At 30.5% G+C, this 16,171-nt stretch overlaps 1 protein-coding gene across 1 annotated transcript; it reads left to right on the top strand.

The window, feature by feature from the left end:
• The first annotated feature begins 637 nt into the window (after positions 1–637).
• Positions 638–15,805, top strand: LOC145324575 (uncharacterized). The gene is made up of 7 exons (XM_080167158.1): positions 638–646; positions 1,467–1,493; positions 5,095–5,175; positions 6,626–6,699; positions 12,681–12,714; positions 14,855–14,978; positions 15,730–15,805. Exons 1-7 carry the CDS (start codon positions 638–640, stop codon positions 15,774–15,776), a joined length of 396 nt encoding a protein of 131 aa, XP_080023284.1. The 3' UTR covers positions 15,777–15,805.
• Positions 15,806–16,171: the final 366 nt, after the last annotated feature.

Genomic DNA, 16,171 nt, shown 5'->3' with positions numbered 1-16,171 from the left:
CCTATTTCATCCATATATCATGTGAATAAAGAGTACAAAAAGGTTGACAACGTACATAAGTAGCTAAGCACAAAAAAATTATGGAATGGACAAACGGAGTTATAAAGCAGATGTTCAGTTTTCATAACAAAGAAAAGAAAGAGAGAGCATATGCAAAAACTCAAAGAAAATCAGGAACCCTTTAGGACATAAATTTTATGTCTTTTAAAGAATTACATAGCTTTTACGGATATTATCATTAATATACTTTAACTGATGTGGTATATACGATTATGAGGCATGACTGACAGACAGACGGACAAAACAATGTATAAACAAAGAAGATAAAGTAAAGAATAGAATCCAGGTAGAAGATTCTGCCTGGCTAGCCTGAAATAAAATTGGAACTTTTGAAAGCCCTAAATGGCTACAAGGCTTGTAGTAAAATCACATGATTTCAGATATTATCGAGAAATGATATGAAAAATAAATGCCTTTTTTAATAGTATACTAAAAGCCATACAGCCAATCGTCCAGCCATATTCGCCTATTCACAATGGACTAAAACCTTATAGAATGAGCAAAACTTTAAACAAAAATTCATTTCAACATGAATTTAGTAAAAAAAATGACTTTAAAAATATTTGGTTAAGAAATAATGATCAAGGCATTTGTATTAGGGTTGCGCATGCATTTGTTTACAAAAAATCCTTAGCAGCTGATTTTTAATTCTTTCAAGGTCTGAGAGTAAAAGATGTTTATATCCAATTATATATTTTTAAATATTTTAATTTCAATTATTATCATAAATTATTTTATTAATTGTTGAGTTATACGCAAGTTACGTATACATTTCGTAATCGAGTGATTACGCAAGTTGCGTCATAAAGTACATTGACAGTGGTGAAATGTAAACAATATTAGATAAACATAAATTTAATTTCTATGCAGTAGAGACATAAAGTTAGAGGAAAAATCTAATACTTTTCGATATATTTTCATTAAAAAGATATTATTTCAGTTTTGTCCCAACTTGACATGTGTACCATTAAAGTTTCATATTATGTTTTTATTGCGCAAGCGCAACTTTTCTTCAATATTCCCTAAAATATTTGAGGTTTTCATTTCTATTCCTCCTTATTCTATGTGTATAAACTTGATGTCATATTTATCCTCACTGAAAATTTCAGCTGTCTATCTTCATTAACAGCCGATATTATTACATTTACTCTATCTTTACGGACTGACGGACGGACGGACAGACGGACATTTAAATTGTAGAGTAGTTTCGCTACTAAAAATAACATATCTTAAAAATAAATGCTTGAAAGTTTTAAAATCTTAATTTAATTTAATCTAAGCTTCTCGGATAGAAAAAAAAATATTTGTCCATAGCATACTGTAATGTAATATAAAGACCGACATGAAAAAAGTAAAAAAAAACTTTATTTATCAAACAAAAAAGTTTCAAAAACTTTGGTTTCTAGAGCATACCAGACATTCAGAGGGAGGAGGTAAGAATTTGGTTGATAAGGAGCAAAGCTACTCAATTAAAGTGTCTGTCTGCTTGTCCGTCAATATTATAATTCTTATTAATTCTTCAGGCGGTTTCATATATACTATTAAAAACTTATATTTTTCGATCAAAATATTATTGGATATTTTCAGTTCATCAAAGTGATTTATCAAAAAATATTAAAATTGTAAAACTTTCAAAATAAAGTAATAAAAAAATACGTTATAGGAATCTTCATTTATTAGTATAAAATCGATGATTTTACAACGCATAGTTAATCACGTACTTCCACAGTTTTTTTTATTATTTTTTAAAACTTTATTTTTTTGGATGTTGTCATCCTTAAGTAAAACAAAACATTACAATTTTTGTTGTTTTCACTCAAACGTATATCTTGACTACTGAACCCCCCATATTTTTTTGGAAAATAAAAGGGATTTTAAACCTTCCGGATTTTATTTTACAGGACTCTTAGAACATATTCCAAAATAAGCTTCAAACGTGCGCTTTTAAAGTTCAAGATGCAATATAAGTAAAACAACCCAATTTGCTTCCTTTTTTCCTCCCAAAAAGATGAAACAGTTATTAAAAAGAGTAGAAACAAGTAATAATAATTCCAAAATTGATGCATTTTTTTGCCTTTGTACGCAATAGTCGTTCTTTTTACACTTTATATATAGACTAGCGGCTTCGCCCCTAGCCTCTTGGGGCTTTGCCCCAGGAGGAAATTAAAAAAAAAACATTAAGTACTTGCCTAAAAAAATGATGTGAGCATGGGAATTGTTACATCTTCTATTACCTACCCAGCCGAAAAAATTACGAATGTGTCGCAAATTTTCGTGAATAAATGGCAAATTTCGCAAAATGTATGCGAAAAAATTCTTTAACAAAATAAATTGGGGAAGAATTTTTTTGTTTCGTGGGGTTTGGGGTATCCAACCCCCCAAGAAAATAGCCAAAAATCACTACAGGACCAGTAGGTATATTCCCTGAAGAGTCGAATCCAATCGGTTCGGTGGTTACTGAGATCTTAAGGGACGGACAGACAGACGGACATTCATCATTCTACTTTGTATTACAGATATATAAAAAACATTGTAATAATTTTAGAAAATAAAGTTTAATTTGATATACAATTAGGGATAAGAAAAATATATCAAAGAGGCATTTCCCTAGATGGCCAATTATACAAAAAAAAAAACAGATTTTAAAAGGATTTTTTAGCAGACGAAGATATTCGGGATATTAAAGGGACTGTGAACGTAAATTTTTCTCATCTTAATATCAAATCTTAACATTATCTCATTCATAATATCTCACAGATAGAGCAAAACGCGCTTTTGTTTGCTTAAAAAACGGCTTTTTCCGACGATTTTTATAAGGTACGGGGAAAGGAAGAAATTTTCCGTATTATATAAAATGTGCATTAAATTGCTTTTTTCTCCCATTATAGCTAAAATTAAACTTTTTCACATAGTTCTAGATTTTTCCTAACAGTTAAGCTGACTTTTAACATAATCCTTGCTTTAATCCAATGTATAGTTACTTAAAAATTGATAAAATAAGCAATATTTTTTTTATTGAAAACCAAATACAATAACAAAGCCAGAAACAGGTTTTTTATTAGTATCCAATTAACTTTAAATGGCCCATCTCTCGCCCACCATTAATTACAAAGTTGTAAATAATAAAGACGCAATATTTCTTTATAAACAGTCTGATAAAAGTGTAAACTAATTCTCCAAAGTGGGTTATTTATTGTTCAACACAATTAAAAAGGATATTATTATTTTATATAACCTATGAGATTCAACCCTTTGTAGACAGTGAGGTATTTTTTTTGTCAATAATACGAATTTAAAATATGTCTTTATTACCTAATTACTGCGTTATAAAAAAACGAATTGGCAATTTTATAGCATAAAATAAATCCTTAACAGTAAGTAAATTGTTTCAACTATATATGACAAGTTAAATATCCCTACACACATTATAAGAAACCAAAAACGTTCAGATTTTCCCTGTTTTTTCCTTTTTCCCTCTCAAAATACCATAAAATCAAGGCATTATTTCTGGATATTTTTTGTGAATAGGACATTTTTGGTTGATCAGTGTAGTGAAATGTGCTTAGTAAATGTTAAGATTTGATAATCAGATGAGAAATTTTTACGTTCACACTCCCTTTAAAGACTTTAGCCTTTAAAAATGGTGAAAAATTTTAAAAGCAATAAGTCATTTTTTACATGGGGAAGTTTCACTACGATACAAATTAGGATAATGACTTTTCTAGCTTGGATTCGAAACCAATTAATATCCGCTGAACTAAAACCAGTTCCCAGCCATACTAAAAAATCTTGTATAGTATCGTAATAGACAATTTTCCACGAATATTTGAAAGAATCCTAAAATTTTCATCATATAATTTATCATTTTAATATCCGTGGAAAGCTGTCAATAATACTATGCGATAAATAACTATTACAAACTTTAGTGTAGCATTGCAACAAAAGAAGAGTTTAATTGAAATCATTTTCATTATATATCCTCAAAAGAAATTAATTATAGAATCAATTACTTGTCTTTGTAATCAATGAGTAGATGAAAGTAGGAAAAAAAGATCCTTTTTGTTGCAAAACTTCTCTATAACTAAGAAAATAAGAAAGCACATCTGTTACTATGTAACTAAATTTGAAATACTATATGTTAGAATTACATATTTACATAAATGTTTTTTTAGAGAAGCTAAAATATGCCTTTTTGATAGTTCATTGTCAAATGCCTATTGTCCAAATCCCCCACCCATCCTAGTTCCAACTCTAAATGCACAAATTTCTAAATGGGTAATGCCACTAACTCTCAATTTAACTCTATATTCAAATACTAGCGGCTACGCCCCCTAGAAGCCTCTAGTGGCACTTTTAATGTTTGGTTTTTTTTGTTCAATGCTCTACGATACCTATCTTATATCTTACTTTCAAGTCTCTATGAAATCTAGCTATGTTGCGTTGAACTCTCTCAGTCTCTGTCCCGAAATAAAATTTGATTTTGTGTGATTTCTCTTGGGGGGAGGGCGTTGGTACCCTACCCCAAAATGGTTATAAACCTTCCCGGGACCTATGAGAAACTACCCTGTTAAGGAGAACCTGATTGGTTCAGCGGTTAGCGAGATCCTTAGGTACAAACAAACAAACAGACATACACACATACAGACACACATCCTGTTACTTTATTATAAGGATTGTGTGTAGTTAGCCTAATATCATCTAAGCTTTCCTAAATTGGAGAAAACCGTCTTGTAAATGTCCAACGAGATCTTAATGGACAGACAAAAATCTAGATTCAGCAGTTAGAGAGATCTTAAGTTAACAAACACAGTCAAACATCTTGTTACTTTTGTAATAAATGAATGAGTATAAATGTATAACTCAGACAACTACCTGTTTCAAGTGGTGGAAATCTTTTTTTGTCTGTTAGCTTTCTGCTCTTTTTTTTTATCAAATTGACTGTGTTAATATTGAAAGACCCAGTTGAAAGTCGGTACAGAGTACTTGCCTCCTCTGGTATTTTAATTCAAATTAGGATTTTTTTTCTATTTGCAGAACATCGTATCAGATTTGGAGACCTGGTCGGTAATAGCCAACCCAACACAATCACCTGATCAAGATATTAATCAAACTTCAGTAAGTGGCATCCATCTTTCTATTTATCCATCTACCATCTCTCCATCTACCATCTATCCATTCAACTATCAATCAATCTAAATATCTATCCATCCATCTATTTATCAATTCCATCAATCTATCTATCCATCCATCTATCTATTCACTCATCTATCTATTCACTCATCTATCTATTCACTCATCTATATATTCATTCATCTATCTATTCACTCATCTATATATTCATTCATCTATCCATCTATATATCTAATAATCTATCCATCCAACTATTATAATACCAATTTGTCTGACTGTCTGTATGTCTATCTATTGCCAACCATACACAATCACCTGATCAAGATATTAATCAAACTTCAGTAAGTTATATTTATCTATCTATTTATCCATCTATCTATCCTTTTATCTATCCATCTACCATCTATCCATTCAACAATCTATCCATTTATCTTTCTATCCATCCATCAGTCTATCAATCTATATATCTATCCATCCATCTATTTATCAATTCCATCAATCTATCTATCCATCCATCCATCTATCTATTCACTCATCTATCAACACCGCCCCCAGGCGTTTTTCAGTCCTTGGATACTTGTATTATATTGTGTTAAACCTATAGCATTAATTGTTTACAAAAAGAATAGTTTATTAATAAATTCTTAATGCAAAAAAAAAACCATCTATCTATCCATTCATCTATCTATTCATCCATTTATTTATCCATCCATCTTTCTATTTATCCAAATCTATATTTCCATCTTCATTCCATCCTTTAGCCAATTCATCCATCTATTTATCAATTTCATCTATCTATATATCCATCTATCCTAGTGAATTGCTGTGAACGCCACTGATTATAAATCTAAAATAAGACATACTATTTATCTGACTATAATGTATTACTGTCATATTTCATGACAGATTATTATTATTTATAGTAAGCCTCGAGTGTAGGTCATACAATACCTCTATCTCTTTATATTCATTAAAAAAATAGCAATGCCAATGATATCCAAAATATTAGAAATTACATCTAGACATTTTACTTATATACATATGACATGATATTCTTATTTTATTTTTATGGAAGTAGCTGCTTTATTTATCTGTTATTTCTTTCATAACAATGTCTATCCTATTTTTAGAATTATTTACAAAAAAAAATTTAACTGTCATGTACAGAACAAAAAGCTTGTTAATATAAAATTTAAACTTTTGTTATATTTACCTTAAAATAACTCCTTTGTATTCTATCTATCTAACTATGTAATATCTATATTTGTATCTATCTATCTATCTATCTATCTATCTATCTATCTATCTATCTATCTATCTATCTATCTATCTATCTATCTATCTATCTATCTATCTATCTATCTATCTATCTATCTATCTATCTATCTATCTATCTATCTAACTATCTATCGATTTATCTATCTATCTATTGTAGATAATTGAAGATAATGAGTTAAGTGGTGATTCTGTGTTCAGTGTCTTTCATAGTGACCTAGAGAGGGTTGGAAGGTAATAAAATATCATTTTAAGTTTTGTTTAACGTTCGCATGTCCCTTAAAAGCTTTTTAAGACACCTAGAGGCCTCTTATTATATATGAGGAAAGGGGTCGAGAGAGTTGTAAATCTACTCTACTTTGAAATTTAGTTTTAAAAAAAAAATGAACTCTTGCTTGGGATTTTTTTTCCATTGGCAATTTCGTATGGTGTGGTGTAGATACGCTGCCCTAAAAAAGTTTTACACTATTTATGGGCCATTAGGCTTCTCAAAGCTAAGTCATAACAGTTTATCGCTATCCACTACAACAATGTTACCTATGTACATTATCCTTCTTGTTAGATATACATTATACATATACGTTGGTACAAATGGTAAAAAAATACAATATGTTCTATTTTTTTATCAACTTAGTAATAGCTGTTTACTTTATAAAGATATGTTATTTTTCTTCACAATTATTCTAGGAAACAAGTATGACAACATCCAGAAAAAGATGTGCATATCTCTTTTTTATATTTTAAGATTTATTGTTAAAAAGGAGAAAGCCTGAAGTGACATGTGTGACGTCAAAAAAAATACGTTTAAAAAGGAAGGATCAGAGGGGAAGTGGGAAAGGAAACCCCTCAAAAAGAGATGTAATTTTTATGACGTCACACTTTAGACTTTCCCTCAAAAAGGCTGAAAAATCAACAGATCTATAGTATAGATGTATATACAGACAACTAACTCCCTTCCTTTTTTAAAGACCTCTTTCGTCTGCTTCTAACTTATTTTCTGTTACTCGGCTGTGTTAATATAAGCGACACCATTGGTTTATTTTCTATGACCCAATAGAAAGGTTGCACAAGGCGGTTCCGATGGGGAGATACAGTTATTTAACCCTTTCTCCCTCTAGTGTTTTACTCTAATGAAAAATCTACATTAAAAAAAAATTGTGTATCAAATATCTTGGTCATTCTCCATTGATTATTTAGGCACAGTTCCATTTTATACAATACTAGCGGCTACGACCCTAGAAGCCTCTAGGGGCATTTAAGGTAGGAGGAGGAAAAGTCGACCTAATCCTATTTTAAATTTGAGTTTCAATAGAGTAAAAAAAAATATTTTTTTGGGGGGAGGGGGGTGAATACAACCTCCCCAAAAATAGTTTAAAACCTTCCCAGGACCTATAAGAAGCTTCATTGTAAAGGAGAACAATATCGGTTTAGCGGTTAACGAGATCCTTTGGGACAGACAAAAAACGCTTACTACTTTATATAATAGGATAGTCAAAAGAGTCTTTATTACAAGTTTTTATTCATTTCCAGAATTAAGACTAAATTCTCAATTAGAGCTATCCGTTACGAAAAGAAAATAATTTCGTATTGACCAAAGATTCTAAATTTAGAAAAGCTTTAAAAAATTATGTAATTATGCTTATTATTGTATCAACCTAAATAGATATGACCCAGAAACCATTCCCAACCCCCCCCCCCCCTCAAAAAAAGACAATAATTCAAAATAAAAACATCATAAGGAGAGTTAGACCATCTAATCTTTTGTAGATGTAATCCTAACTATGGCAAAGGCCAAGTAATTAGTTCTGTAAAAAAAACATGAATAATTTTTTTAAAAATGAATAGAGAAATCAAACTAAAAAGTTCTAGAAAATTAAGAAAATGCATTTTGACTAATTTTATTCCTTCAACTAATTTTCGTAAGTAAGTTAGTTTGAATTTTAAGCAAAGCTTCTTTGAATATCTTAAAAATGCATATAAAATTACACAAATCAATAATAGTTATTTATTGCATCGTATTATAGACAGCTTTCCGCGGATAGTAAAATAATATAATATTTAGAAGATTAAAACCGGTTTTGTTGGCACCAAGCGGCTGAAGGTAGTTGCTAACAAAACTAGTATTTATTTTATATTTTATCATTCGTACAAAATTTCTGCAAAACGATGCGAAGATCAGGTTACTTTAGTTTTCAAAGCAGGGGTTAGGCACAAGGAAAAAAACTGCTCCCTCCCCCCTTTCCTCTTATTTTAAATTTTTTTTTTAAAAGAAGGGGGAGAAAAGTTCAGTGCTCGATAGGTAATTTGAGGAAAAAACACATGTTATATAATTGTTAAGAAAGGTCATAAATAGCTAATGTTAATGTTTTAAAAAGAATAGTACATATGATGTAAATTTATATTATGTAAGAATTTTGTAATTAAACCTCATAAAGTTTAAAATTTGGTTTTAAACTTTACAACAGTTAATATTGTCTAACCTTACTAGACTATCATACTATGCCCAAGGTCAGGTTCATGATATTTATATTATAAAACAAGGATGACAACATACATGAAAAGCGAAGGTCAATAAATTAACTAACACTACAAACGATCATTGACTGAACAAATAAGTTAAGTAAATAAATTAAGTACAGGTTTTTAAATATTTATGTATGTACCAATTTAGACTTATATATTAACCCTTTACAGTCGGGCCCCTTGCCGCACCTTAATCAGTCGGGGGGGGGGGGGGGGGGGGCGTTCAACGCCCCCCCATGTTATCTCAGTTCCTATTAGAGCTAGAGGGCTAAAATTTTTTGTGTAAGTCCCCTGTGTTATGATGAATTTCCGACCTTAAGTAAGTCAAGGTCAATTTTTGCTTCCTTCACCCTTTTATTTAACAACCTTTATTTTTAGGTCCTTTTTTACTTAAAAATTTCAAACGGCTGTAATTTTTTTATTTTTTAAGCTAGAATAAAAATTTTTTTGCAGAAAATGTTAATCTTTATGTAAATTTTATATTTCAAATATCAAAATATAAATTACAGCGGCCGCCGCTGTACTTGGCAGCTGCCAGCCGCCGCAGTCGGCGGTCGGCGGGAAAACGGCGGCGGATCTTTATGAAATTTTAATACGTTATGTAGATATGTAAGAAAAGCTTAAGTTTTAAATTTGAAGTCTCTAAGTCAAAAATTGAGGCCACAGGAGCCATTTAAAGATTTCTGGAGACCTGGAGGATCAGGACCTGGAGGATCATACCTGGAACCTGAAAGTGACTTGAACACCTGTATTTAATATGAAGATGTACTACTAGAGGATATTTTAGTATTTTGGTAAGATAAAATGCTTTTTTTAAGTCAAAAAAATATTTTTGCTCTTTACCTGGATGACCCTGCCAGGTTTGCTGGCATCCTGTGCCCGCCAGGATGAAGATATTCAAAAAATTCCAACTCTCAGTTATGTGTCATACCCAAACTTAAAAAGTCACGCAGTTTGGGCTCTTTATCTTTCACACACAGAAAATGAGATAGAAAAGACCGGATGGGGGGGCGTTCAACGCCCCCCCCCCCCAACCGTTAAGGGTTAAGAGATATAAGTTTTTCGGAATTTTAATGTAGGGAGTAGATTTGAAATCTGCATAAAATTTTAAGGATTTTTTATAAAATTCGTTTTTTGTAAAATTCTTTATCTAAAAGCGAAAATACATTTTAAGTTAATTATTTTTGACCAATAGGATAGGTGGATTTTAAACTACCTGCGCTATAATTGGTTGAATGATGTACAACATCCAATCAGAGCGCAGATTTTTTAAATCCACCAATCACAGATGCCAAAATTAATTAACTTAATTTGTATTTTCGCTTTTAGATAAAGAATTATACAAAAAACGAATTTTATAAAAAATCCTTAAAATTTGATGCAGATTTCAAATCTACTCCCTACATTACAATTCCGAAAAACTTATATCTCTTATTATATATAGGTAAATTGAGAAAGTCACTCAAAAATCAGACATGTTACGTCATAAAAATGAGTGATATTTTATTTTAGGGGTCTTCTTTCCCACTTCTCCTCATTTTTATGACGTTACATGTCCGCTTAGTGAGTGACTTTTTCCATTTCCATTTAAAGGTTATTACTTCGTCCTTGATTCCTTACCGAAAATTATTTTAAAATAGTTAATCCTAGGACAACTCACGTAAAATAGTTTCAGTATATCAAAAAACAAAATGTTTTTATCATTCTTCTTTGTTAACTACTTTAAGGTTGCTATACCTTCCAAATTGTACCAAGTTTTTGGAATCATAATTCAAAATTTAAATTAATAGGACATTTCTAACATACTTAAATAAATGAACAAATCTATTAATTACGGATAGATGAACACATCTTAATTATAGAAAAGCTTTCTTAATAAATATGTTTTTTTTTAATTTAATTAAAATTAAATTGTTTAGTTTAAAATCACTTCTTATAGAGTAGCTGAGAAGTTAAAAATAAAATACACGTGCCTAAAGCGTAATTGGTAACCTTGTCCATTATCTCATTTATTTTATTAGCCTAACTCTTAAAGGGAGAAGGTATAATGCATCAAAAAAAAAAACATTTCACATTTTGAGTTTCCTGGCAACTTAATAACAATATAATAGATAATCTGAATAACCTTTAGGGGAAATGTTCCCATAATAAGTATTTGGTTTATCTCTGAATCAAATCTTGCAAATTATTGATCGGCTAAACGTCCTACAAACAACAAACTCTTCTTATTGTTCAACCGAAGTCTTGAAGTTTTAACAGTAAAAAGTAATACGTTTCACCTGTGTTAAGCCTATGCATTCCCCATTAAGAGATATAAGTTTTCCGGAATTGTAATGTAGGGAGTAGATTTAAAATCTGCATCAAATTTTAAGGATTTTTTATAAAATTCGTTTTTTATATAATTCTTTATCTAAAAGCGGAAATACAAATTAAGTTAATTAATTTTGGCATCTGTGATTGGTGGATTTAAAAAATCTGCGCTCTGATTGGATGTCGTACATCATTCAACCAATTAGAGCGCAGGTAGTTTAAAATCCACCTATCCTATTGGTCAAAATTAATTAACTTAAAATGTATTTTCGCTTTTAGATAAAGAATTTTACAAAAAACGAATTTTATAAAAAATCCTTAAAATTTGATGCAGATTTCAAATCTACTCCCTACATTAAAATTCCGGAAAACTTATATCTCTTATTCCCCATACTCTAACTATTAATATTATACTCGAACTATTCAACTTCCTAAAAGTAAAAAAAGTAAGGAAAATTTTAAAGAAATATTTAGCGTTTTTTCCTTTGTTCCTGACTACCAATAATTATATTTGACGCAGTACAAAACTGTTTAGCTGGAGATGCGTACCTTCTCTATAATTTATTCTAATACTTTCTTAAATTGAGGCTTTGAACCGAAAAATATCTTCTAATAAAGAGTTTTAATTTTCTGATGTTCATCTACTAATTTTCACAGGAACAAAGAAACAAAATTTAAAAAAAAAGGTTCTGAATGTTTTTGTCTTGGGATAAAAAATTGGCTCTAAATAATTATCAAATGTTTTTATTTAGTCAAACTGTTTAATTCACATGTTTTATTGAAAATATTTAATATGATGTATTTAATATTGTATAAAATTGTTTTGTTTTTTTGGAATGACAACTGTTCTATATTTAAGACAGTTAATTCGTTGTAATGTCCTGATGATGTTGGAAAACAGAAGTATAAGATTTATAAGTAGTAATAAAAACTGCAATACATAAATATTGAAAAAAAATATAATACTGTTCGAATGCTAACATTATCTCTATTAATATATTACACATTTTACTGGTATATTTTATAAATAATTTTGTTATTGCGCTATTGTTTATAAATTTTTTCTTGTGTATCTATAAATAAATTTCTTCTTGGACGTAATATTATAATCATATCTATACTGTACTAATAGTATTGCTATTAATAGATCATTGTTACTAAGCTACTGTATTACAAAGGTATGTCCATGTGTCTTTCTCGACAATATTTAAATAGACAAAAAGACATTTTATTTTTTTGTGTATATTTCTATGACGATTAAACATTCTTATTAAAAATTTATGCATAATAAATTTTAACTTCTTATCGTTTACGGTATATTATACTTCTCATTCTAAATATATTTATTGATTTTTAAATTACCTAATATTTTTCTATTTCAGTGAAACAAACCTATCCAACTCTCATCTATATCAGGCATATTATCAACATATCTTTATAATAAGTAACAGTATGTCCATGTGTCTGTGTCCATAGCTTCTCCTAAATATGTTTCTCCTTTAAAATGAAGCGTATTCTAGGTATAGGAAGGTTATTTTTTGGTAAGATTTTCTCTCTAAAAAATCACCTCTGGAAAAAAACATTCACTTTTAAAACCTACTATGAAAATTGGAATAGTTATTTCTTGCATCGTATTATAAACAGCTTTCTGCGGATATAGAATGTACAATTATAAGATTAAAACCAAATTCTTTAGCCCCGAGGTGCCGGCTAAAAAAACTTGTTTTAATCTTATGATTGTACATTTTTATATTCGTAGAAAGCTGGTCAAAATACAGTGCTAGACATAGCTTTTTTGTAAGGATAAGAACCGGTTCCTATCCACCGGATTCGAATGAATACGAGCAAATCTATTCAGTCTCCTCCCACGCTCTTCTCCTCTTCTTTAAAGTGTCCTTAAAGACCTCTAGGTCGTAACCGCAAGTTGATATCTACAAATACAAGAAATGCTATTTTAAATCTAACCTCTTAGTATGTAACGCTTATGGTTAAAACTTGCTCAGAGGAAATACAATCCTTTATTTAATTTTGTATACTTGTCAGCTCTTGGTACCTAAGATCATCAAATACATAGACAGACAAAAACACATCCTGATAATATGGTTTAAAAGGACACACAGAAAACTGTCCCGAATTTGTATTAATTTTGAGGAACAAGACTCCAGTTACGTTCCTCAAAATTAATACAAATTCGGGACAGTTTTCTGTGTGTCGTTTAAAAGTATGTATTTCACAGAGAATAAGTGCATTTACCATTTATCTATACTGTAAAAATCTCAATACGTTTAAAAATTTATAATAAATAAATCTTATAAATATAAAATGTTTAAAATTTAAGAAAGGTCCTTTAAAACAAGTGTAACTAAATTTAAATCTATAAAAAATTTGTTTGTGAAAATGATTTTTTGCAGTGTATGTATTTTTTAATGACATAATGCATTATTGGAAATATTATTGATTATTTGGGTAATGTAAAAAGTTACTTCATCTGCAGTGTATACTGTATAGGTCAATTTATAGATAATGTTTCTGAGGTTTTTGAGGGTTTTTGATGGTTAGGTTATTATAAAGTTATTGGCGATTAAAATCAAGATAACTTTATAGGAGCCCCTCCATGAATCAGTCGTCAAGCTTTCCATCTTGTAGGTAAAGTGTTAAAATTGTGATCTTATATATTATTTAAAAAAATATAATCAGCCTATAAGCCTAGTATAAATCTTGCTACTTTTTAATAAAAGCTACTCCCCTAATGGCTTTTACGACACATAAGGTAGGAGGGATTTGGGTTGGGGGAGAGTTAATATGCCTCTCAAATTTCCAATTTTTTCAAAAGGAAAATTGAAAAGTGTATTTTTCCATGGGTGGTTTCCTTTGGTAGGATAGAGGTACCACCTTCCAAAATAGTTATAAGCCATCCCTATAAAAAGAACCATATCGGTCCAGTGGTTTGTAAGATCTTAAGCTAAAGACACAGAGACATCATGTTACTTTTGTATAGGAATTATGATAGTTGGGTAAGGTGGCGGACCTATCTATTTTGTGGATTAATCAATAAGCATAAATCTATTTATAGCCAACTAAATCTATGCTTATATTTAGAACTAAAACATCCCTTAGGCATGGCTAATAAGGAAAAAAGAGAAGAAATATCGGGTATAGTCCTTTCCACGACATCTCTCCATAAGGGGCGATTCTTCGTATTTTTCACAGTAGCTTTTCTCCTATTTCTAGCCCCTGCGGGGGGCTCTAACCCTGCGGGGCCAATTACCTAACCCTGTGGGGCAATCACCTAACACAATATAACCTAACCTAACCTAAAATAACCTATAAAAAGCCATTTTAAAAATACGACTAATCGCCCCTTATGGAGGGATGTCGTGGAAAGGACTATACCCGAAATATCAGACAAGAATAATATTAATCCAATTAGAAAACAAAAGAAAAAGATAATAACATCATGATAAAAAAGTATCTGTGTCTATTTTGTTTTCTTTTGAACAGTAAGACCTCTAAAACGGATTGAATCTTTTTTTGATATGTTGAATAATGTTGTTAGTTTGAGCTGCCCTCTGGCGAGGAGATTTTGAGCTATGGATATTACATAGCAGGGACTTTTAAGTTAGTGAAGGGATCAGCGGTCAACTGTATCATAGCTGGAGTATTTGTATTCTATGCGGCAGGTAAACATATGATAGATAGATATAATCATGAATGGACAGGTTAGCGGTCAACTGTGCCATAGCTGGAGTATTTCTATTCTATGCAGCAGTTATACATATGATAGATAGATATACTTACAAATTGACATATCAGCGGTCAACTGTGTCATAGCTGGAGTATTTGTATTATATGCAGCTGGTATACATATGATAGATAGATATAATTATGAATGGACAGATCAGCGGTCAACTGTATCACAGCTGGAGTGTTTGTATTCTATGCAGCAGGTATACATATGCTAGACTAGCGGATACGCCCTTATTATCTAGGGGCTCTTTATTCGAAAGAGCAGAAAGGGATTGGGCTAATAACCTAAAACCAACCAAAGACTTAAATATTAAAAGAAAATAGCCTTAAACCAGTACAAAACCTACCTAAAATTAAAGAACCCAATTAGTTCAGTAGTTATTGATACCTAAAGCTTCTGTCAAAAAAATCCTTACTACTTTATGTAATAGGATAGCTACATAGATATACTAATGAGTGGACAGGTCTATTAAAAATAATATCAAACACACCAAAAATTTAAACTTTCCCGGGACCTATATAAAGAGTCCCTCCAAAGGAGAATCTATTAGGTCCAATGGTTATGTAGCTTAATGGAACAAACAGCAACATATTTGTTTTAGATTTGTCCCTTTTAATTTTTTCAGGCTAGCTTTGCTGAAAATTGTAAACCATATAAGTTTAATATATCTGTATATTTTTCAGTGATAGGTTTCAGTGTTCTGCTCATAGTATTCTCGATATGGCTCTAGTCCAACACAAAAATCTTCTATTAGAGGTAAAATAGACTGTATTATATTTCATTTAAATATTCTGTCTCTCATTTAATACTAATTTTTTTGTGGGAATATTTTGTGGGATATAAAGGTACACGAGAACGGTCGATTTTATAATGATGTACATCCCCAATGGTGATACACGAAATTACCACTTCTGTTACATTTATTCCAATTAGTGGTTGAAACGTTTGGACACTCAACTAAATGAACAAACCAATCAAAATTCACTAAAGACCCAAAAATGTTATTATACGACTTTGTGGACTAGTGTAATAAACAGCCCATTATCCCCACTCTCTTTGATTTTGTATGGTTTCTTGAAGCATTTTATGATCGGTCTAACGATATTATCCTTATTTTCTGGAATT

Source organism: Acartia tonsa, chromosome 7 (assembly GCF_053477335.1).
Source record: "Acartia tonsa isolate MP-2025a chromosome 7, ASM5347733v1, whole genome shotgun sequence".
Lineage (NCBI taxonomy): Eukaryota > Metazoa > Arthropoda > Copepoda > Calanoida > Acartiidae > Acartia > Acartia tonsa.
This window is presented reverse-complemented; position numbering and strand designations above follow the sequence as displayed.